Below are 26,356 nucleotides of genomic sequence, written 5' to 3'. Positions count from 1 at the left end.
ACTGGCTTAAATACGATTCAGCCGATAAACGCAGCGGACGATATTCGGGGTTCCACTGTACAGCAATAGTAACAGCAGCAGCATTACAAGAGTAACTGTAATAAGCATTATAGTGATATTACTATTATAATGAAAACCAAGCACTAAACCCACTAGGGTCATACAGCTCTGTATAGCAGTAATTGCAAGAATTAAAGTAAACGTACACGTAATAGTACCGTAAAAGTATTGAAACAGCTATAGTAATAATGTAATCAAAACCAGGCACTAAACCAGTCAGGGTCATACAGCAGCTATAGCTGCAGCAGTGGCAGCAGTAGTATTAGTAGCAGTAATAGTAGGAGTAACAATAATGGTAGTAATAGTAATAATAAAAGTTTGGCCATTGCCGTATTAAGCCTTGTGATAGTAAGGTTGAATCAGGAGCAGCTCATAGCAGCTGAAGGTACTGTTTCCCTCGTGTTTGTTTCATTCAATGTACTGTTTGCAGAGACATAAAATAAATAAATAAATAAAAATAAATAAATAAATTCATACACTTCACATATTATATATAATTAAAGTTTAAGGTTACTATAAACATGGGGGAGCACTAAACCCATAGGATTATACAGCACCTGTTGGGGGGATGGAAGATAATCAGGCTTAATTCAGAGAAATGGAGCACAGATCCAATTCCCCTAGATCAAGAGCCCCTCACCAGCGTCAAAGAACCTCCCTTGAGGGGTAGAGCATAATGTAGCTCTGTATTTCCCATTTCCCTACTGGGCTTGTAACACGACTGCTGATTGGAACTCAGTGAGCATCTGATTTTGGCTTAAAAAACAACGCTCTTCTTGCTGAGTAAGGCAAGCAAAAATTTGTGTATGCAATAATTTCACAAAAATATTCTGAAACTAACGAAAAAAAATACATACATGTATTTCATTATAAACCATACCATGGATGAGGATAGAACCCGCGATCAGAGTCTCAAAACTCCAGACCGTCGCATTTGCAATCGTGTCATTACGATTTCTGGAGTTATACAGTGGACCCTCAGCTAACGATGGCATCAGCTAATGTTAAATCCAGCTAACGATACATTTTAACGCAAAATTTTTGCCTCAGCTAACGCTAAAAAACTCACCCAACGCGATTCGTTCGAGATGCGTCCACGTGTGGCCCGAGCGCACCTCAGTTGTCCTGTGGGTGCCAGTGTTTACAAGCCAGCCAGTGCGGTCGCATCCACGCATACAATCGGAACATTTCGTAGTATCACAGCGCTTAAAGTGATTGTACCTGCAAAATGAGTCACCAGTGGCCCCAAGAAAGCTTCTAGTGCCAACCCTGTGATAAGGGTGAGAATTAGTATGGAAATTAAGAAAGATTTTGAAGGGTTTGGGGCTAACCCTGAGATGCCTATGCCAGTTGTGGAATCCATTGTGCCTACTTCGAAGATTAAGGAAATGTGTGCAAATTGGGTTGAACTGCAAACCTTTATGGATGAAAATCACCCTAACACAGCTATTGCAAGCCATGCTAGTGACTATTACAATGACAATGTTGTGGCCCATTTTAGGCAAATCTTAAAGGAATGGGAGGTACAGACCTCTATAGACAGATTTGTTGTGCGACAGAGGTCCAGTGACTCTCAAGCTGGTCCTAGTGGCATTAAAAAAAGAAGGGAAGTAACCCCGGAAAAGGACTTGATACCTCAAGTCCTAATGGAAGGGGATTCCCCTTCTAAACATTAACAACTTCCACACTCGCCCCTCCTCCCATCCCATCAATCATCACCAGATCTTCGATAAAGGTAAGTATCAGTTTGCGTGTATTAAAATTAATATTTCATGTGGTAAAAATTTTTTTTTTCATACTTTGGGGTGTCTTGCACGGATTAATTTGATTTCCATTATTTCTTATGGGGAAAATTAATTCAGCTCATGATAATTTCAGCTAACAATGAGCTTTCAGGAACAGATTAATATCATTAGCCGAGGGTCCACTGTATTTCATTATGTTTATTGTTAAATTATTGTAAACTTGTCTAAAATATATTTAGTTGAATTAGGCTAAATTAAATTGTGCTGGTTATAATAAGGTTAGGTAAGTTTTCTAAGGTTCTTTTGGTACGAAACTATTAATTTTTACATTAACATAAATGGAACACTGTAAGTATCTTTAAACATATTATAGAAAATTTATATATATATATATATATATATATATATGTATAATATATATATATATATATATATATATATATATATATATATATATAGCGAGGAGAAGGCTGGAGGCAGTGGAGATGTCATGTCTGAGGGCAATGTGTGGTGTGAATATAATGCAGAGAATTCGTAGTTTGGAAGTTAGGAGGAGGTGCGGGATTACCAAAACTGTTGTCCAGAGGGCTGAGGAAGGGTTGTTGAGGTGGTTCGGACATGTAGAGAGAATGGAGCGAAACAGAATGACTTCAAGAGTGTATCAGTCTGTAGTGGAAGGAAGGCGGGGTAGGGGTCGGCCTAGGAAAGGTTGGAGGGAGGGGGTAAAGGAGGTTTTGTGTGCGAGGGGCTTGGACTTCCAGCAGGCATGCGTGAGCGTGTTTGATAGGAGTGAATGGAGACAAATGGTTTTTAATACTTGACGTGCTGTTGGAGTGTGAGCAAAGTAACATTTATGAAGGGATTCAGGGAAACCGGCAGGCTGGACTTGAGTCCTGGAGATGGGAAGTACAGTGCCTGCACTCTGAAGGAGGGGTGTTAATGTTGCAGTTTAAAAACTGTAGTGTAAAGCATCCTTCTGGCAAGACAGTGATGGAGTGAATGATGGTGAAAGTTTTTCTTTTTCGGGCCACCCTGCCTTGGTGGGAATCGGCCAGTGTGATAATAAAATAAAATAAATATATATATATATATATATATATTTTTTTTTTTATTTTTTTTTATTATCACACCGGCCGATTCCCACCAAGGCAGGGTGGCCCGAAAAAGAAAAACTTTCACCATCATTCACTCCATCACTGTCTTGCCAGAAGGGTGCTTTACACTACAGTTTTTAAACTGCAACATTAACACCCCTCCTTCAGAGTGCAGGCACTGTACTTCCCATCTCCAGGACTCAAGTCCGGCCTGCCGGTTTCCCTGAATCCCTTCATAAATGTTACTTTGCTCACACTCCAACAGCACGTCAAGTATTAAAAACCATTTGTCTCCATTCACTCCTATCAAACACGCTCACGCATGCCTGCTGGAAGTCCAAGCCCCTCGCACACAAAACCTCCTTTACCCCCTCCCTCCAACCCTTCCTAGGCCGACCCCTACCCCGCCTTCCTTCCACTACAGACTGATACACTCTTGAAGTCATTCTGTTTCGCTCCATTCTCTCTACATGTCCGAACCACCTCAACAACCCTTCCTCAGCCCTCTGGACAACAGTTTTGGTAATCCCGCACCTCCTCCTAACTTCCAAACTACGAATTCTCTGCATTATATTCACACCACACATTGCCCTCAGACATGACATCTCCACTGCCTCCAGCCTTCTCCTCGCTGCAACATTCATCACCCACGCTTCACACCCATATAAGAGCGTTGGTAAAACTATACTCTCATACATTCCCCTCTTTGCCTCCAAGGACAAAGTTCTTTGTCTCCACAGACTCCTAAGTGCACCACTCACTCTTTTTCCCTCATCAATTCTATGATTCACCTCATCTTTCATAGACCCATCCGCTGACACGTCCACTCCCAAATATCTGAATACGTTCACCTCCTCCATACTCTCTCCCTCCAATCTGATATTCAATCTTTCATCACCTAATCTTTTTGTTATCCTCATAACCTTACTCTTTCCTGTATTCACCTTTAATTTTCTTCTTTTGCACACCCTACCAAATTCATCCACCAATCTCTGCAACTTCTCTTCAGAATCTCCCAAGAGCACAGTGTCATCAGCAAAGAGCAGCTGTGACAACTCCCACTTTGTGTGTGATTCTTTATCTTTTAACTCCACGCCTCTTGCCAAGACCCTCGCATTTACTTCTCTTACAACCCCATCTATAAATATATTAAACAACCACGGTGACATCACACATCCTTGTCTAAGGCCTACTTTTACTGGGAAAAAATTCCCCTCTTTCCTACATACTCTAACTTGAGCCTCACTATCCTCGTAAAAACTCTTCACTGCTTTCAGTAACCTACCTCCTACACCATACACTTGCAACATCTGCCACATTGCCCCCCTATCCACCCTGTCATACGCCTTTTCCAAATCCATAAATGCCACAAAGACCTCTTTAGCCTTATATATATATATATATATATATATATATATATATACATATACACACACACACTATATATATATATATATATATATATATATATATATACAGTGGACCCCCGCATAACGATGGCATCACATAGCGATTTTTCCGCATACCGATTACTTTTATCGCAAAATTTTTGCCGCGCATACCGATTAAAAACCCGCTTACCGATTTTCGTCCGAGACGCGTCCAATGTGCCCTCACATGTGCCGGCCGTCCCATTGTTTACCAGCCAGCCTCCGCGGTAACATCCAAGCATACACTCGGAATATTTCGTATTATTACAGTGTTTTCGGTGCTGTTTCTGGAAAATAAGTGACCATGGGCCCCAAGAAAGCTTCTAGTGCCAACCCTGTGGTAAAAAGGGTGAGAATTAGTATGGAAATTAAGAAAGATTTTGAAGGGTTTGGGGCTAACCCTGAGAAGCCTATGCCAGTTGTGGAATCCATTGTGCCTACTTCAAAGATTAAGGAAATGTGTGCACAGTGGGTTGAACTGCAAACCTTTATAGATGAAAATCACCCTGACACAGCTGTTGCAAGCCGTGCTGGTGACTATTTCAATGACAATGTTGTGGCCCATTTTAGACAAATCGTAAAGGAACGGGAGGTACAGAGCTCTATGGACAGATTTGTTGTGCGACAGAGGTCCAGTGACTCTCAAGCTGGTCCTAGTGGCATTAAAAGAAGAAGGGAAGTAACCCCAGAAAAGGACTTGCTACCTCAAGTCCTAATGGAAGGGGATTCCCCTTCTAAACAGTAAGAAGATAATGCTCTCCCCTCCTCCCATCCCATCAATCATCACCAGATCTTCAATAAAAGTAAGTGTCATGTAATTGTGCATGCCTTTTTCAGTTTGTGTGTATTAAAATTAACATTTCATGTGGTAAAAAAAAAATTTTTTCATACTTTTGGGCGTCTTGCACGGATTAATTTTATTTCCATTATTTCTTATGGGGAAAATTCATTCGCATAACGATTATTTCGCATAACGATGAGCCCTCTTGCACGGATTAAAATCGTTAACCGGGGGTCCACTGTATATATATATATATATATATATATATAATATATATATATATATATATATATATATATATATATATATATATACATATATATGTGTGTGTGTGTGTATGTGTATATATATATATATATATATATATATATATATATTTACATATATGTGTATATATATATATATATATAGTGTATATATATATTTGTCATGCAGTGACCTCAGGTTCCCTCTTAACAACGCCACCGGCATCTCTGCTCACCCTGCTTCCACTTGTTAGTTTTTTTTTTTAACCTCATCCTTCATAAATCCATCCGCCGACACGTCAACTCCCAAGTATCTGAAAACATTCACTTCTTCCATACTCCTCCTCTCCAATTTGATATCCAATTTTTCTTTATCTAAATCATTTGACACCCTCATCACCTTACTCTTTTCTATGTTCACTTTCAGCTTTCTACCTTTACACACATTCCCAAACTCATCCACTAACCTTTGCAATTTTTCTTTAGAATCTCCCATAAGCACAGTATCATCAGCAAAAAGTAACTGTGTCAATTCCCATTTTGAATTTGATTCCCCAAAATTTAATCCCCAAAATTTAATCATAGAATTGATGAGGGAAAAAAGGTGAGTGGTGCGTTGAGGTATATGTGGAGTCAAAAAATGTTATCTATGGAGGCAAAGAAGGGAATGTATGAAAGTATAGTAGTGCCAACACTTTTATATGGGTGTGAAGCTTGGGTGGTAAATGCAGCAGCGAGGAGACGTTTGGAGGCAGTGGAGATGTCCTGTTTAAGGGCAATGTGTGGTGTAAATATTATGCAGAAAATTCGGAGTTTGGAAATTAGGAGAAGGTGTGGAGTTAATAAAAGTATTAGTCAGATGGCAGAAGAGGGGTTGTTGAGGTGGTTTGGTCATTTAGAGAGAATGGATCAAAGTAGAATGACATGGAAAGCATATAAATCTATAGGGGAAGGAAGGCGGGGTAGGGGTCGTCCTCGAAAGGGTTGGAGAGAGGGGGTAAAGGAGGTTTTGTGGGCGAGGGGCTTGGACTTCCAGCAAGCGTGCGTGAGCGTGTTAGATAGGAGTGAATGGAGACGAATGGTACTTGGGACCTGACGATCTGTTGGAGTGTGAGCAGGGTAATATTTAGTGAAGGGATTCAGGGAAACCGGTTATTTTCATATAGTCGGACTTGAGTCCTGGAAATGGGAAGTACAATGCCTGCACTTTAAAGGAGGGGTTTGGGATATTGGCAGTTTTGGAGGGATATGTTGTGTATCTTTATATGTGTATGTTTCTAGACTGTTGTATTCTGAGCACCTCTGCAAAAACAGTGATAATGTGCGAGTGTGGTGAAAGTGTTGAATGATGATGAAAGTATTTTCTTTTTGGGGATTTTCTTTCTTTTTTGGGTCACCCTGCCTCGGTGGGAGACGGCCGACTTGTTGAAAAAAAAAAAAAAAAAAATGAAAATTATATATATATATATATATATATATATATATATATATATATATATATATATATATATATATATATATATATATATATATATATATATATATATATATACAGTGGACCCCCGGTTAACGATATTTTTTCACTCCAGAAGTATGTTCAGGTGCCAGTACTGACCGAATTTTTTCCCATAAGGAATATTGTGAAGTAGATTAGTCCATTTCAGACCCCCAAACATACACGTACAAACGCACTTACATAAATACACTTACATAATTGGTCGCATTCGGAGGTGATCGTTATGCGGGGGTCCACTGTATATATATACATACATATATATATATATATACATACATATATATATATACATACATATATATATATACACACATTATATATTTTCTGCCCACCTAAGGTGCTGTTCAATTCACTTGTGAAATAGATAGCATACAAATATGTACTTAGCGTGAATAAATTGTTTTTCATTTTTAAAAAGGAGAGCACTAAACCATTATGGATCAATGTCTTGTGGAATGTGATTATTTATGGGGGGGGGAAGCAACAAATCTATAAAGGTCGTACAATGTTTCGGAAATATGAAGCATTCAGACTCCATACAAGGAATGGGAAGATAACTCCAATTCTTTGGATCAAGTGCCTCTCACTGGCATCTGCCTCATTCCAAGGAATGGGAGGGTAACTCCAATTCCTTGGATCAAGTGCTTCTCACAGACATCAAGGAACCTCTACCGAGGGACCAAATTTTTTAAATAAAATATCCTGTGCTGACAAGAAAGTGTCAAATCTAAATGGGTCACATAACAATTAATGTTTCTTTCACTTTATCTAGAGCTTCGACTGAATTTGTGTTATCCAGTTTCTCGATATCCAAATTATTTATTTTGCTTAGCCTAATAGGATTCCACTGTTATTATCATTTAAGAGGGGTACACTAAACCCATAGGGGTCATACAATGCCTGAAGAATCAGAAGGCATTCAGACTCTATTCAAGTAATTGGAGCACAGGCTCAGTTCTTTAGATCACAAACACCTCACCAGCATCAAAGAACCTTCCTCATGGGCTCCAGTTCCTTAGATCAAGAGCCCCTTACCAGCATAAAGCAACCTCCCTTGAGGGCTTCAGTTCCTTAGATCAAGAGGTCCTTTCCAGCATCAAGGAACCTCCCTTAAGGGCTCCAGTTCCTTAGATCAAGAACCCCTCACCAGTATTATGGAACATCCCTTGAGGGAAGGGGGATGTTTCTAAAATTATTAATTTTATACAATAGACAAGATGAATAAGACACATGTACACAAATTGATTATTGCTGAAACGTTTCACCTAAACACCAGACATCTGTTCAATATAGGTGGCATGATTAAGTTTTTACTTTTCTTGACCCTTATGGGTTTATTATAATTATAACTAAGTGCTTAACTCACAAGGCATACAGCACTGCAGGATAGGGAGTGCTTAAGGTTTAATATGCTTGATCAGAGATTAGCGAGGATGGAGAGTATAAGAGGTAGAGTTAGTAAGGACAGTGTGAAGTGCTAAAGGAAGTATAATCAAAGTTTGTGTAATAAATCTGTTGATGTCAAAAGTCAAAGAGGGAGTTTGAGTCACAAGTAAGGCCAAGGAGGGAAGATAAGGTAAGGGTGTGAGTGTGGCGACATCAATGACATCAGCAATTTGACTTGTTATACCAAAATTACGGAACAAGCAAAAATGTAATTTAGATTAAAGTTTGGTTAATGCTTGTCGATAGTTGTCCATCAATGTAATACAGGTCAAAGTAATGACCAGTGTGGAATAATGTGTACAGTACTGTGTACTTTGTTCCAGAGCTCGTAGGTTCAAGTCTCCTCCAGTCTGATATTAAGGTTTGTAAATATTTCGCTTGCTCACGAACTTTAAACATATACATGTATACCTATTATTATATTCATGGGGGAGCATTCAACCCATATCAGTTATGTAGCATGTGGGAGAATGGGAGGCATCCAGGTTCAGTCCAAGGAAGAGGAGGGCAGGTCCAATTCCTTGGATTAAGAGCTGCTCACTAGAAACTAGAAACCTCCTTTGAGAAGTTAAAGGTAATCCTCACTTAACGACAGAGTTCTGTACTGATAGTGGGTTTGTGTCAACCATCTTTAGATATTGTTTTAATGTCACCTTTGCACCCTTTATAACATTTTTAGTACATTAAAAATTGAACTAGGCATTAAAAACAATAAAAAAGTAAAATGCACATATAGTACATTGGTCAGAGTTGGTCGTAAGTCCGAGTGGTCATTAAACAGGTGTACTTCGTTAAGTGAGGAGTACCTGTAGTATAAGTAAAGTAAGGTAAGTAGTTATTACAAAAACATCAATTGGGTTTACATTAGTGTCAGTAATATAAAAGTTCGGGATACATTATACACATTAAAACAAATTAATCTTTAATATTATATAAAAACAATCTTTGGTCTAGAGGTATTTTCTAAATAAACATCTGATAATACAGTGGACCCCCGGTTAACGATATTTTTTCACTCCAGAAGTATGTTCAGGTGCCAGTACTGACCGAATTTGTTCCCATAAGGAGTATTGTGAAGTAGATTAGTCCATTTCAGACCCCTAAACATACACGTACAAACGCACTTACATAAATACACTTACATAATTGGTCGCATTCGGAGGTGATCGTTATGCGGGGGTCCACTGTATATACATGTTACAATAATAAATTATAATTAGCATCTTTGTAAAATAATAAATAATAATTAATGACCCTACACACAGGGTACAACTTTCTTAGACATTACTGTGTCACTATATATATCTATGCTAAAATAATAAATTATAAATAACATTTGTACAATAATAAATAATAATGAACTGCATTCTTCGTGTCTCACGACACCCTTATGACGCTCTGTGTCACACGACACTTATCCGTGGTGTGTTGTGACGCTCCTTCTCAACTGTGTCACTTGACACCCTTTCCTCCGTGTAATGACGCTCCTGCTCAACCGTGTCACTAGACACCCTTTTCTCTGTGTCACATGATACTCCTACTCTCGTCACACGACACCCTTTTCTCTGCGTCATACACAATATCTCTACTGTGTCACTCTTGACACCCTTGTCTCTGTGTTGCACACTATCACCCACAGCGTCTTTCTTCTCAGAGGCCAGTCACATGACACTATTCAATGTACACTACAACCTGATCATCTTCAGTGTCACACGACACCCTTTACTTCTCAGTGTTCCACTACGGTCCTATAGCATATCTCAGTGTTACACTCCATCATACTTCCTTAAGTGTCACACTACGGTCCCAGCCCAGTTCAGTGTCACACTCCAACCTTTGCTTCATGTAGTGTCCCACTAAAACAGCATCAAATGACACGGCCCATAGTTGATCAGCGTAGGCGGTGAGTCCGCAGACATCACCGGTAGTCCTGTAAAAACTCTCTAAGGCCAGCAGAAGCACACCGTAAGATGGTCTGGTGAGCACTGTCTACCGCCTTCAAGACCAGTTGACACACCGCAAGGTTGTCCGGTGCAGAACACACTATGTTGCAAGCTCACTAAATGCGGCCATCAAGTAACCGAGGCCAACAGACTCAGTAAGCTGCGGTGAGCGCTTCCTCTAACGCCAGTAGAAGCCAGTAGATATACCACAAGATGGGCAGGAGAATACTCTCTACTGCCAGTAGATTTATACTGTAAGGTGTTCTGGTAATTACTGCTGCTAAGGCCGGCTCAGCAGTCCCCACATTGGGTTTGATGACGTACCCTTGGTACTGCCGGCCGGCAGGTTAACCATCTAACTGCTAGTTTGGCAGGGGGGCCATCACAGTAGTCATATTTGTAGTAGTAGTCGTAGTATTAGTTGTAGCTGTAATAGTAGTACTAGTTGTAGTAGTAGTTGTAGTAGTAGTAGTTGTAGTAGCAGTAGTAGTTGTAGTAGCTATAATAGTAGTCGTCGTCTTTGTTTTCACAGACTGCAACCAACCTGGTGAAGAAAGTTCTAGCCCATGCAACCCAAGGTATCAACAAAGACTAATGCTCTCCAGGTCAATAAATCTCAAATTGACCAAAATTGATTTTTTTGGTTATGGGTCTTAAATACAAGATCATAGAACAGCCATGACAGTATATGGAAGCCAAAATTAAGTTTAGGCTACTGTACTCTTCTGTTTTATTAAGCTAGAAAACACAGTAGAACCCCTGTATCCATTGATTTGGTATACGCGGTTTCAGTTATCCACAGTTTACTGTGGCCTGAAAATACCTCTTAATTTTGCATAATAATGGCAACAAAGCACAAAAATAGAGAAGCTGGCAGTTCTTCAAAGCCTAGGAGCCTGAAGTGCTTCCCATCAGTGAAAAAGTGATAACTGTCCATTTATCGTGCATAATTTATCAATTACACTTTATAATTCATATGTATCTGGCTTATACAGTGGACCCCCGCATAACGATGGCATCGCATAGCGATTTTTCCGCATAACGATTACTTTTATCGCAAAATTTTTGCCGCGCATACCGATTAAAAACCCGCATACCGATTTTCGTCCGAGACGCGTCCAATGTGCCCTCAGCCAGCCTCACATGTGCCGCTCCGTCCCATTGTTTACCAGCCAGCCTCCGCGGTAACATCCAAGCATACACTCGGAATATTTCGTATTATTACAGTATTTTCGGTGCTGTTTCTGGAAAATAAGTGACCATGGGCCCCAAGAAAGCTTCTAGTGCCAACCCTGTGGTAAAAAGGGTGAGAATTAGTATGGAAATTAAGAAAGATTTTGAAGGGTTTGGGGCTAACCCTGAGAAGCCTATGCCAGTTGTGGAATCCATTGTGCCTACTTCAAAGATTAAGGAAATGTGTGCAGAGTGGGTTGAACTGCAAACCTTTATAGATGAAAATCACCCTGACACAGCTGTTGCAAGCCGTGCTTGTGACTATTTCAATGACAATGTTATGGCCCATTTTAGGAAAGTCTTGAAGGAACGGGAGGTACAGAGCTCTATGGACAGATTTGTTGTGCGACAGAGGTCCAGTGACTCTCAAGCTGGTCCTAGTGGCATTAAAAGAAGAAGGGAAGTAACCCCAGAAAAGGACTTGCTACCTCAAGTCCTAATGGAAGGGGATTCCCCTTCTAAACAGTAAGAAGATAATGCTCTCCCCTCCTCCCATCCCATCAATCATCACCAGATCTTCAATAAAAGTAAGTGTCATGTAATTGTGCATGCCTTTTTCAGTTTGTGTGTATTAAAATTAACATTTCATGTGGTAAAAAAAAATTTTTTTCATACTTTTGGGCGTCTTGCACGGATTAATTTTATTTCCATTATTTCTTATGGGGAAAATTCATTCGCATAACGATTATTTCGCATAACGATGAGCCCTCTTGCACGGATTAAAATCGTTAACCGGGGGTCCACTGTATATAGGGTTTGCTACTATCAACAGTTTCAGTACCCAAGGCAGGTCCTTGGAACTTATCCCTTGCAGATATGGGGGTCCTGCTGTATTTACTTTTTAAATAATGCAAATTTTTAATTCACATCCTGAGTATGGTATTTTTCAAATGTAAAAGTAATTATGTACTGTGGCGATGGGTGCAGCTCAGCCAAGGCAAGTGAACAAAACTTTAGCTGTACTCAGTTCTTTTTTTTTTCTAGTGATTTTCCAATTAAAGCATACACTCATAGATTGTTTATTTAAATCAATATCTACACTATTTAAAGCCATCATTACTACAGATAACTGAGCCTTTATGGCATTTTATACAGAGAACAAATACAAAAAAGTAAGAAGTATGAAGGTAGGAAAAAGTTTGCAGGATTACACTAGTTATAAGGGAGCACTGATGTTGGAATTTATATTATGTTGTATCTGATGCACCTAGAGCATGGCATATGCTTTGCTGGAGTAATCCCACTGTCAAACAAAAAGTTTTTCTCATGGGGCCCTGAGAGTTTCATTATGGTTATAAAATATTGAACCAAACATGTAATTTAAATTTTTTTATTAAATCAATACAGGAATTTAAAAATAGACATTACTCAACAAACTAACACTTATTTATACTGAAGCAATAGTGTGTACACTAATGTTCTGTTATATAACTTTGCATCTTTCCATTATTTTACTTAAATTGTAAGTTTCGATCCAGGAAATGAATATAGTGGAACCTCGGTACTCGAACTTAATTCATTCCAGAAGGCTGTTCAAGTACCTAACAAATTGTTCCCAACCAATTTTCTTTTTGGTTGGCTGTTATCATTATTCTTCATAGGCCCCATGGTAACTTATTTATACAAATATAAAAACCAAAAAATGTGAAGAAACATGAAATAGTTTACAGCAAAGTTTTGGCAGGTTGTGTGTGTTTGGTCGAGTGTTCAGCAAACGGTCGACTACCAAGCGTTTTTTTTTTACTGAACAAAGCATTCAAATACCAAATTGTTTGAGTAGGGAGCTGTTCAAGTACCAAGGTTCCAATGTACATCTACACTCAGTAGTACATACATAAATTATACAGGTGCTCCTTGACTTATGATGGGGTTACATTCTGACGAATCCACTGTAAGTCGAATACAATAAGCAAAATAAATAAGTAAACAAATAACTAACGTCACTGAATAAGTAAATAAAAAAATAATTACTGTAACCACATGCCAGTATTGGAAAGTAAATACAGTGGACCCTCGACCAACGCTGGCATCGTCTGACGTTAAATCCGACTAGCGATACATTTTAACGCAAAAATTTTGCCTCGACTAGCGCTAAAAAACCCGACCAACGCTATTCGTTCCTTTCGAGACGCGTCCACTTTGGCCTGAGCCTGCCTCACTTGTCCCGTGGGTGCCAGTGTTTACAAGCCAGCCAACCACCATGGTCCCATCCAAACATACAATCGGAACATTTCATATTATCTCAAGTCCTAATGGAAGGGGATTACCCTTCTAAACACTAAGACCATCAACACTCTCCCCTCCTCCCAACCCATCAATCATCACCAGATCTTCAATAAAGGTAAGTGTCATGTAACTGTGCATGTCTTCTTCAGTTTGTGTGTATTAAAATTAATATTTCATGTGGTAAAAACAATTTTTTTTTTATACTTTGGGGTGTCCTGCACGGATTAATTTGATTTCCATTATTTCTTATGGGGAAAATTAACTTGATTAACGATAATTTTGACTAACGATGAGCTCTCAGGAACGGATTAATAGCGTTAGTCGAGGGTCCACTGTAAATAAATACAAGTTATGAACTTGCCATCTTCATGTTGGATAATTATCTAAAATTTCATCTCTAAAATAATTGCTTTTGCACCATCATAAAGTCGAAATATCTTAAGTCAAACCATGATAAGTTGAGAAGTACCTGTATACTTAAGCAATTTTACCACTGGTAGAAGAGCATATATTAAACATACATTAAAGTACAGTGGTACCTCAGTATACGTCTGCTTTGGAATAAGTCCAACTTGGTATACATCCTGTTCGGACGTGAAAATTTTTGCTTGGTATATGACCTTTGTTTGGAATACGACTCACGTGCCAGAACTTGTATGGGTCAAAATGAGTCACGACACCATGCTCTATCGTTGTTTACCTCTCTCTCGAGACAAATCCATGAATGCCCACTAGCATTAGTATGCCCGTTGCTTTGAGGCTGTGTCTATAATGGAGGATATTGCGTCTCTTGGCAGGTCCATGGGCTTAGATGTGAGTGAAAGTGAAGTGAAGGAGTTAGTGGAGGGGCACAGGGAAGAACTGACCACTGAGGAGCTACAGGAACTTGAGGAGGAGCACAAGACCAAGATGGATGAACTCTCTTCAGGCTCAGAAGAGGACACAGAGGAAGTCCCTACTTCATTAATCAAGGAAATCTTGGCCAAATGGATGGACATCAAAACCTTAGCAGAGAAGTACCACCCCAACAAAGCCCAAACAAGCCGTAATAGCATTGTCTGGAATGACCAGACACTTTCACATTTCCGAAACATCCTGAGAAGGCAGAAGCAAAGTTCTTTGGACAGATTTTTAGCAAAAGTCAAACCTGGTGAGCTTCAACCAGGTCCAAATAGGGAAAAGAGACAGAAGAGAAGGGGACTCTCCTTCCAAACAATAACATTTCCTCCTCCTCCTCCCTTCTCAGGGAGCTCAGTAAGCACTTGACTCTTTTCAGCAGAGTAAAGTGAGGTTGAATTTGCATTTCATCTAATTCTTTTGTATTTATGTATGTATCTAAGCAGTGTTTAAATTATTTTATACAACCCCATCAATGTATAATATGCCCATAACAATAGGATTTTTTTTCATGGTAACTGATTAATCGTTTTTCCTATATTTCTTATGGGAAAATTCGTTTGGTATACATCCTGTTTGGTATAAGTCCAAGGTCGTGGAACGGATTAAGGACATATACCAAGATACCACTGTAATTTATAGGTACACTGTATTTGTACATGTAGATTGCTCATCTTCTGTGCCTCTTCCTCAACTCATTTTGTTTCTTCAATAACTGTGCTGCTGCCTCTTTCCTCTCTTCCATCATCTTTTTATCACATTCTCTTTGACTGATGGTTTCTTTTTCTAAAAGAGCTTTATACATAATCTCCTTAGTTAGCTTTCTTGGTGGCTGCAGCTCTATATCATCTACAGTGGATGATTTCTGAGATGATGTTTCCTCAGACACACTCCCCTCACAATTCTTGGACTTCTTTTCATACTTTCTCTTTCGCTTGGACAGTTCCACTACATTGCTGCTACTCTCTGATGGGTCCATTAACAAAGTTCTTGAAGGTTTTGAGGAAGATGGTTCATTAGTTCCTGGTAAACTGTCCATACCAGCAGACACCTTTTCAGAAATTTCATCCAATATGCCATCAGGATCCATTACCTTTCTCCTCTTTTTCTCAGATTTGCTTTTTGTAGAGAATTTCTTAAGCTTATCCCTAAGTGCTGGTGAGCTTGAATTTGGTGAGGTCTGTCCTTTTGCCTTTGCAATAGCATCTTGAACTCTCTTGCTGGTTATTTTAGGTTCTTTTACAAGCTTAATACTAGTAAAGTATGAATCAATCCTCATCTGAGAAGCTTTCACTCCCAACTTTTTCATAACTGGTATTAAGATCTCATCAACCTTCGCAAGGTTCCAACCAAATTTCTCCATTATAAATGTGCGTAAGGCTTCAACATTAGGGACAGCCCAAGTAAATTTTTCTCTTGATTCATCTACATCAGGTTTTAAATAAGCTTCATAAACTCTTTCATTTGGAAAAGATTCAGGAAGCATTACATGAGAGAGTCTTTGCTTCACTTTAGATGCATATATAGAAGTTACATTTTTATGGGCAGTATTCCACCATTTCTTAAGATTGCGAAGACATTCAATACTTTCACCAGGAAATTCAGCAAGAACTTCCATAGCTGTCACAGATCCAATAGATTCTACACCCTCGGTATAATCGCTCCCTGTAAGTAGAGCTAGAGATATCATTTTGTGTCTATCCAATCCTAAGTTAGCTTCAATGTTACCTGTATTAAAAAATTCTACATGTTTGGTTTGATTAAAAAAGTTTTTGTAAACCTTGCTGCCCCCAAAGAGAAATATATCAGAGTCATCTGTAATAGTCCCAGCAGAGAGATTCACAGATTCAAGAAAAGCACACTGTGCCTCTGCTTCCATTGGTGCTACAAGATAAGGAATGCCAAAAAGCTGTAAAAGTTTCTGTGACTCCCCATACATTTGATCATTCAAATTTGAAGCAATTCTATCTGATTTTTGTGCCTGTGCTACAAGTGTTTCTTGTTCTGAAGCCAATTCTTTCTCCAAGCATTTTAGTTCATCCTTGGAGTAATTCTGGGGTCTTTCAACTGTTTCATTTAATGATTCCAATGCTGGATCATTTGCCACTGTATCTAAAGATGACTCATATGTTTCATAATCTGTATTAGCCTTCTCACTATTTTTAAAATCAGACTGATCTTTGAAATGTTTTTTCTCAGAAACATCCTCTCTATTATTTTCTAACTTTGTTACAGACAATGAATTAATGTGACTTGCATCTGGCTGGTTTGACTGCTGTTCTACAATAAGTTCAATACATGCTTCAATTTCCTGTTGAACATGACTGCTCTTTTGCTTCACATCACAATTAGTTTTAGTAGCCAGATCATTTTTGTGACTTTCCTTTAAAACTACAAGATCAGTGTCATTCACATCAATATCTGAAGGCAGCAATACTCTGCTGTCTGTTGTTAGTGTATCATCATGAACATTTAATCCTGGGTTCTTTGATGGCTCAAGTTGACTTTTGGTTATGTGACTTTCATCAGAATCACTATCATCACTAGAACTCATAAGTTCTACATCATTTAGATCTTGTTCTCCAGAATTAGAAGATTTACAAAATACTACTTTATTTTGTTGAGAAGCATTTTTCACCAATTCCTCAACTTTCAAGTTTACAAGTTCATTGATCTTGGTTTGAAATGACTCATCGGTTCTTTGATCTTCAGGGGTCACACTGGATATCTCTGCATCTGTACTTATAATATTGGGGTAATCTGTACAAAGTTTTCCCAAGGTAGAAATCTTATTACAGGTACCTGACACACTGTCTTCCACTACAGAATCAATCCCGTGTTGGGAAAATGATAACTCCTTATTTGTTTTTCCATTCTCAGTAAATTTACCAATTGTTCCATTTGTTGCTCTGTCTTCATTTTGCCTTTTTGAAAAGTTTTTAACAGCCTGCTTTGTTATTTTAATTTTACTTGCAGGATAATTTTTCTGAGGATTCAGAACAGGTCTGGATATTGGTTTATTGATGTCAGTAAAAATGTCAGCAAAAATATCATCTTCCATTTTCAAAGGTTTTACATCAAAATCCAAAGAAATTTTAACAGCTTTTAAATTTTCAATGTCATGACCATTATTAACATCTTTCTTAACCTCTTTACAAACAAGTTTTCGACTGTCTAAACTGGCCTTTTTGGGTGAAGTATTAAAGGCATTTGTATGTACCAAATCGTCCAGTTTTTGGTGAATAATCTTCATCCATAAGCTGTCAGTCTTCGTTGATAATAATTTATCTAAATTATTTTTGTCTGTGTTTTCTGCACCAGCACCATCTTTACTTGAACTTTTTGGAGAATGTTGGGATGAAGCTTCTGAAACCTCTATGAAGTCCCCATCATCATCAGAAGACTCAGCATCAGGATTAAAAACGAACCCTGGAGCTTTATCCGAAGTTGATGGCACATCTTCATTTCTAGGTTTGTGTTCCAGTTGACTTTGGTTACTGCTGTCCTGTTTTATCATGGCAAGGATCTCCTGCTGTGTCAAGCCACTGTTTTCCATCAGTGTGCTTACAATATGTAGAAAGCCTTCTTCTTCAATATCAACTAGTCTTTTACCTTCATTTTCATTGCCACTAAAGACGTCTTTGTCTGAATTTTCCAACTCATAGCATATATCATCATCATCATTATCTGAATCAGAATGATAGGATCTGACAACTCCTTGTTTGGCTAACTCTGTCAAAAAATCTTTTTCAAATGCCTTTTTTGGTCTTTTCATGGGCGACTTACCCTTGTCTTCCTTTAAGAAGTTATTATCATTTAGTTCTTCATTAGCCTTTATCTTTTTCACAAATACAGAATGAGCATCGTCTTCAGATATGATTCGCTGTGAAAGACTAACATGTTTCTCCAACTCGCCAAACATCTCTGCTTCCATTTCAGCAGCTTTTCTTTTTCTGATCTCTTCCCGTGTGGAGTCTAAGGTAGCTTGAAAAGTACGTCTCTTTATGAGTCTACCCATTTGAAATTCTGCAAAGTTCTCAGATTCCTGAGGCATTTCGTTGATGCAACTCCAGGAATTCTGTTTACGTGTATCTTGCAGTTCACTTAAGATTTCATGTTGTGCTTCTATGCTCAGAGATTTAAATTCATTGCTTTCAAAATTAAACTGATGGAGATTTGGCAATTTAAAATTTCTTAAAATGTATTCACCTTCATCTTCAGAATCTTCAGATTTTAAAGAAGTTAAACCATTTTCAGAATTGGAAAGGGGTGGGAGTTCAAACATATCCTTTTCTTTCTTTTGAGCTCTTACTACATGGGCAATATTTGGACCAGGACCTGCCCTTCCTAAAGCTTTACGGACAGCTTGACTTTTTAGAAGATTCTTAAGAAGACGTTCTCGCACTTGTTTAGCTTTACTAGCAGCAACATCTCGTCTTAGTTTCCGAGATGCTAGGGTCTGCTTCTTTAGATAAGGAACACCACCATCAAAGACAAACACAGGTCTTATGCGATAGAATAGTAGCTTACAAATTCGATGAAACAGTGTCAGTAAATGTGCATTTGCAACATTAGCTCCTCCTGGTCCTCGGAAACCTTTCACAGCTTGGTGAAGCCAAATGGAAACATCAACAGCCAAAATTTTGTGTTCCAGGGTTTCAAGAGGAACTGGTACTCCAGCCCTTTCTATCAACTTCCATAAGCCTTTTACACCCATGTCTGATAATTATTCACAAATTATATCTGATACTGTACAAGTTTATATGAACTGCTAAATTTTTCAGTAGTTTAGAAACTCGCTCATCACTCAACAAACTATGTATTTGATTTTCTTGTTATTTCTATAGTTCTTGGAATGTCTTCTGGTAAAGAAGTTGCATGTACTGTTTATCCCAGTATCCCAAGTGGATACTACGTATGCTTCTCAGGCCAATCCAATGACGGCAAGCAATAAGCTCCACCTGGAAGCAAAGGCGAGTGTAAGATCTTGGGGAAACTATCAAGCCATTAAAACGAATACTTATTCTAATCTATCCTTCTTTATTTTGAAGTGCCATAAGTCACAACTACCTGGGATCTGCAAATAGCCAGCAATGAAAAGAATAAAAACTTTGTTAAAATTTATAATTTATCAAAACAGTATCCCATATATGGAGATAATTATATACAGTACTACTCACTGTGTACCTATACCAATCATACTCTGATATTTTCCCCATGATCATACTCTTTGATGTTTTCCCATTATCCCCATGTAAATTGGTCTATAAATGAAGTTACAATATTCAAAATAATGTTGAATGGTAGCTCGATACTGTACAGTACATATATGAAAATAGGCAAAAGAAGGGGACTCTCATTTCTTAACTCATGAGTTATTAGATACAGAAGATTTCTAAGATAAATTACCACAATTTTGCTAACAGTTTCAAGTTAAGAGTTATAAAGTAGCCTTGATTACTCAGAAATGAGGTTTAGTTTAAGATAATGACAGGTTTCTTCCTTTTATTTAAATTTTCAAAATGCAGCATCTTTATAACCCTCAAAGATTTTGACACAAAATACACAACTCTGGTAGTGCAATTCTGAAATTATCTGAGAATATATTAAAAGTATATCTAACAGCGACTAGAAAAAATAATTAATACATTATATACAGTCACCCTACCTTGGTGAGAAATGGCTGATGTTAAGAACATAAATTTAACTTTAGAAAAAATGTGAATTAGCCAATAAAAATGCATTTATTGCCTAATACTGTAGAAAACAAAATAGCAATGGAGCTGTACAGTGGAATTTCAAATGTACTGTCATAAGATTTTTTTAAACTTATATGTGCTTCCTTACACTAATTGACATAGCATTTTTAATTAATTTTTAACTGACCCAACACATAAAATAATTCTATAGAGATTTTTTGAGTTAAACTAGCCTTTACTCAATCACCATCCATTTCGTTGTTGCAAGTCTATACTGTAAAAGATGAAACAATGTAAATTCTTTATGCAATAAACAGCACAGGTACCATCCGACTTACAACCTGCTCAACATACGACACACTCATACTTATGACTGTACATCTGGCAGCAGGGTTGGGCGGGCCAATGCATACCACCGTATGACAGTTGACCACTACTCACAGCAGCGCACCATCTCAAGAGATCTCTCACATCACTCAGGCAGCATCACCTTGAGTTACCCTGCCCTATCAGCAGCATCATACTGTATTAACTGTACTGTACTATATATATGTTCCATGGACAGACATACAGTAGTAAAATATTTAGTAAAACGTAACATACGATACTATGTAGGTACTTTATATAGCAAAGGTTTGACATTATGCCCTACGCAGTATGTCGGCAATTTTCAATTGTTTGACTTGAGTCCGTTTTGACTCGTGACCGGTTGGCTGGAACCAAGCTCAGTCGTAAGTCAGATGGTACTTGTACTTACAATCCACATACAGTATAATAATTTAGACCAGAATAAATATCAATCAAGTTAACCCAACATATCAAAACTTAATCCAAAATGGGATCTGTTATAAGTCCCCTAATTTATGCAGTGCCTTTGTTTCATATTCTATGTTTTATTGGGGTAGATTAGGTCATGTTAACTTTTGACAATTCAGTATGGGAAAACATAAAACTGGACTGTGTGAAAGGTAACCAACGCTAGTCACAGTACACCATCACATACGAGATGCTATTAAAAAGTTCCCATAATCAAATTTTCATGTTTCCTGGGTGAAATATGGTGGCGGTGTAGATCATGTTGTGCAGTACACTGTGTGTAAAGTGGTGACGAGTTTCAGTGTGGTCGGTTATTTCGCTGAGGTTAGATGAGCATTTTCTGTCATGTTGTCAGAGCAGTGTTGTGAATTTGTGAAACAAAATGGAATCTTTAAAAGAAAGAACAACATGTATGTGTGTGTGTGTATGTGTGTGTGTGTACTCACCTATTTGTACTCACCTATTTGTGGTTGCAGGGGTCGATTCACAGCTCCTGGCCCCACCTCTTCACTGATTGCTACTAGGTCCTCTCTCTCCCTGCTCCATGAGCTTTATCATACCTCGCCTTAAAACTATGTATGGTTCCCGCCTCCACTACTTCACTTTCTAGGCTATTCCATGGCTTGACTACTCTATGACTGAAGAAATACTTCCTAACATCCCTTTGATTCATCTGAGTCTTCAACTTCCAATTGTGACCTCTTGTGTCTGTGTCCCGTCTTTGTCCACCTCGTCTATTCCGCGCAGTATTTTATATGTCGTTATCATGTCTCCCCTGACCCTCCTTGCCTCCAGTGTCGTCAGGCCGATTTCCCTCAACCTTTCTTCGTAGGACAATCCCCGTAGCTCTGGGACTAGTCTTGTTGCAATAAAGTAGCCTTGATTACTCAGAAATGAGGTTTAGTTTAAGATAATGACAGGTGTGTGTGTGTGTGTGTGTGTGTGTGTGTGTGTGTGTGTGTGTGTGTGTGTGTGTGTGTGTGTGTGTGTGAAATTGTTTTATGCTCAGAAAAATTGCTAGTGAAACTCACAAAATGCCAGCAACAACAGCTTGGTTGACCATGCAAGCACCAGAAGTAGAAAAACTAATTCATTAAAGGTATACCCAACAAGTAAAATTTCCAGCAACCACACCTAACAAGCTGAATATAACCTTATTACTATTATATTCAAGGGGAATACTAAACCTACAAGGGTCATACAGCATTTGAGGCACAAGTCTAATTCCAAAGATCAAGCACTCCTTAACAGGATGAAGAAACCTCCCTGGAAGGGCAACATAACTTAACACACCTAATGTAACCTAACCTATCTAATATAACCTGACATATCTAACATAACCCAACAACATCTAACACAACATAACTTGACACATTTAACATTAGCCTAAATACACTCGCCAACAAAATGCCCCAGTGTCCCATGGCTGGGTTGTTAGCAACACCCTCACCTCACACAGGGTGTCCACGATTCAATCCCAGCATGGGTGGAAATGTTGGGCACGTTTCCTTACACCTGCTGTCTCTGTTCGCCTAGAAGCAAGTAGGAACCCAGATGTTAGGTGACTGTTTGGGTCGCATCCTGGGAGACAAGACTGAAGGACCCCAATTAACATAAGACAGACAGTCCCCAATGACACACCGACTCTCTCGAGTTATCCCGAGTGAATAACCCTCTGAGTTAAAAATCTAAACAAATCTTATCTCATCTTATCTTACATCCACAGCTGCTACCATAAAGGATTAATCACCATTACATTTCCAGACGAACACATCATGCCCCATCCACAGCAATATTAACAGCGCTAGCCACCACCTCCATGCTCAAGTATCTCTTAATATAATCAAGCTCAATAAGGTTCAATCCAAGAGATTGATACTTGGAGTATACCTGGAGAGGGCTGCGGGGGTCAACGCCCCCACAGCCCGGTCTGTGACCAGGCCTCATGGTGGATCAGGGCCTGATCAACCAGGATCAAAAGCCTATCACTGGTATCTAGGCAAATTTCTTGATAGAATTCCAAGGTGTATGTTAATATACTCGATAACTAAGAACTAAAGCTGCAAGAGTCATACAGCATCCACTCTTAAATTATTATTGTAAACAAGTTATTCACTAAACCCAAAAGGGTCATACAGCACTGCTCCTTAGGAACTAGTATATAAGTTTATTTAGTTACTGGTACACATAAATAGTTATACAAATTATCATACATAACATGTAAATTACCTAGGATAACCCAAAAAGTTGGACAAATACAATAAAACAACATTTAACAGTTAATATATCTTCAATATATAGCAAATACAGTCGAAAATAATTAAACAATCACATTCTCATGCAACGAAAATGAACAATGATGAATCATACATTGAAAATGAAATACCTAATAACATAAAGTCATTGGCTTAATTTCACTGGAGTGTATTACACAACAGAGTACGAAGAACTAAGGTTGTGAAACAACCACATGTAACTACTTAAGTAGGTGACAGTCATGGATGTTTACCTGCATAAAACACTGGAAGAGAAGCAGCCATTAACTGCAGTGTTGTGTTCCTGTCACTGTTGCCACACTCACACACCTTCAAAATAACCCCAGGATTCTCTCTATTTTTATATATATATAAAAAATAGTTTACAGTCGGTACAGAAAATGAGATATATATATATATATACTGACATAAATTATATAAAGCCCCTGGTTTTGCAGAGCATATCTGGCAGTCTTAAAATAACTCACATCTACTTGTAACATAATAATAATAATAATAATAATAATAATAATAATAATAATAACAATATTTTATTTCAGCATGATACAATGTTTGTACTAAGGAGAATGACATTTGGGTGTACATACCGAAAGCCCTTATATATGCAGAGCATATATATAACTAGATATTGGTATTTCTTCAAGAACAAATTGACAGGCGTTCTAGTTACACAAGTCTTTAAATTTTGTGTAGACTGTTAGTGGTGGTCGAATACAAATACTAATCAAAATTTCTGTATTACATCACTGGTTATACAATAAAATAGAGGCCCAAAGAATGCAGCTTTTCAAGCAAAACTTAGCATATATGTACTATATTTAATAGTAACTCAGTTAATTCAAATCACAATAAGAAATAACTTCTAAGTATTAGCAGAATGAGGAATATTTGCTACTGACTACCAGTCACGAGTGAAAAAAGGCTGGATTTGACAGGGACCTAACTAGCAAGTTGGTTTGCTGTAAGTACTACCTCTCAGTAGTAGTTACTAGTTGTCAAAGGCGCTTATCGCTAGATACTTGGCCTGGTGGTTGATGAGGGGGTGTCGGAGGAGGAGGCACTGCAGCCCTGCGTCTTAGTAAGTTTATTCAGGTATACACAAATACAGTTACATAGAATTATCATACATAGCAGCATATGTGTAGAGAACCTAGGATAACCCAAAAAAGTCAGACAGAGTGACTTATTTCCATTGGGGTCCTTTTACCTTATTATTATAATATAAAGGTTATAATATTTTCTTATTATTCTACAATGAAGATAACATCTTATTATCATACTAAAAAAACTATCTACTACACCAAGGTCATTAAGACTATCTACAATACGAGGGTCATTACTAGGAATATGGTAAAATTTACACGTATGTTAGCTAAAAAATAGAAAATCATTCCCCTTCCTTTCTGTAGCTACATTCATCAGACACCTTTTGGCACTCTTCTTGAACTGGTTCATGCTATGACTGGCTTTGACATGTGCGGGCAGTCTGTTCCATTCCTTTATTGCTGTACAATAAAAGGTGTTTGAAGCCTGGCCACTGACTGTGGGTACTACAAAGTTGTGCTCTCTCCCCCTAGTACTATGATTGCTTTGGTTCCCAACCTTGACAAAATTGACAGCAAGATATTCTGGACATTGTTTGCGAGCAATTTTATAAACATGATTTAGCTTCAGTTGTTTTACTCTGTCTTCAACATTCAGCATATCCAACTGCTGTAATTCTTCCTGGCCTACATGTTCTCTTGGTCCCAGCCCCAGGATGAATCTTACGATTTTGTTCTGGGTGATTTGCAGTCTATCTTTCAGTTTTTTTGTCAAGGCAGAGTACCAAGAAGAGCAAGCGTAATCCATATGGCATTGTATAAGGGCTAGACATAGGGTCCTGCGAGCCTCAGTAGGTAGACACTGTGCTTGTCTATACAGGAACTTCAGTTTGGCATTCGCTTTCTTTACTACACTGTTCCCTATCAATTCTCCTGACATGCATGGGTCAAAGGGGATTCCCAAATATTTTACTGATGAAACCAAAGTGATGGGCTCCCCATTACATTGAACATTAAAATTATTTACCCTTCTCAGTTTATGTTTCGTGCCAAAGAGAATGGTTTCAGTTTTCCCTAGGTGTAATGATAGTTTGTTGTCTACTAACCATTTGCTGCAGGACTCCAGTTCCAGTGTTAAAACATTAGCAATATCTTGTGGGTCTTTACCTGACACTAACAGAGCACTGTCATCTGCATACAGTAGGAGTTTGCACTTGACACTGATAGGCATATCATTGACATAACATAAGAATAATAAGGGACCCAGAATACTACCTTGGGGAACTCCACATGTTATCGGCAGGGGTTCTGATTCTGTTTTGTTGATTTTGACTATTTGTCTCCTGTTGCTAAGGTAGGACTTAAACCAGTCTACAGAAACCCATCAGTTACACAACCCAGGGCAACATGGGTTTAGAACAGGTCGCTCCTGTCTGTCTCAACTATTGGACCACTACGACAAGGTCCTAAATGCACTAGAAGACAAAAAGAATGCAGATGTAATATATACAGACTTTGCAAAAGCCTTCGACAAGTGTGACCATGGCGTAATAGCGCACAAAATGCGTGCTAAAGGAATAACAGGAAAAGTCGGTCGATGGATCTATAATTTCCTCACTAACAGAACACAGAGAGTAGTCGTCAACAGAGTAAAGTCCGAGGCAGCTACGGTGAAAAGCTCTGTTCCACAAGGCACAGTACTCGCTCCCATCTTGTTCCTCATCCTTATATCCGACATAGACAAGGATGTCAGCCACAGCACCGTGTCTTCCTTTGCAGATGACACCCGAATCTGCATGACAGTGTCTTCCATTGCAGACACTGCAAAGCTCCAGGCAGACATGAACCAAATCTTTCAGTGGGCTGCAGAAAACAATATGAAGTTCAACGATGAGAAATTTCAATT

The 26,356-nt window shown here is 38.5% G+C and overlaps 1 protein-coding gene across 3 annotated transcripts in view; it reads right to left on the bottom strand.

The window, feature by feature from the left end:
- Positions 1-9,226: 9,226 nt before the first annotated feature.
- Positions 9,227-26,356, bottom strand: part of mus201 (rad2 superfamily protein mus201) — a 200,927-nt gene continuing 183,797 nt past the window's right edge. The window contains exons 1-3 of one of the 3 annotated variants that reach the window (XM_070089878.1): positions 23,641-23,734; positions 22,582-22,663; positions 9,227-19,577 (exon numbers count right to left, since the gene is read on the bottom strand). In XM_070089878.1, coding sequence (XP_069945979.1) covers positions 15,287-19,333 — 4,047 coding nt within the window. In that variant the 5' untranslated portion in view covers positions 19,334-19,577; positions 22,582-22,663; positions 23,641-23,734 and the 3' untranslated portion in view covers positions 9,227-15,286. Of the gene's footprint in view, positions 19,578-22,581; positions 22,664-23,640; positions 23,736-26,356 lie in introns of those variants that run through there. The other 2 variants (XM_070089879.1, XM_070089880.1) reach the window with 2 other exon arrangements.

Source organism: Cherax quadricarinatus, chromosome 30 (genome assembly GCF_038502225.1).
Source record: "Cherax quadricarinatus isolate ZL_2023a chromosome 30, ASM3850222v1, whole genome shotgun sequence".
Taxonomy (NCBI): Eukaryota; Metazoa; Arthropoda; class Malacostraca; order Decapoda; family Parastacidae; genus Cherax; species Cherax quadricarinatus.
This window is presented reverse-complemented; position numbering and strand designations above follow the sequence as displayed.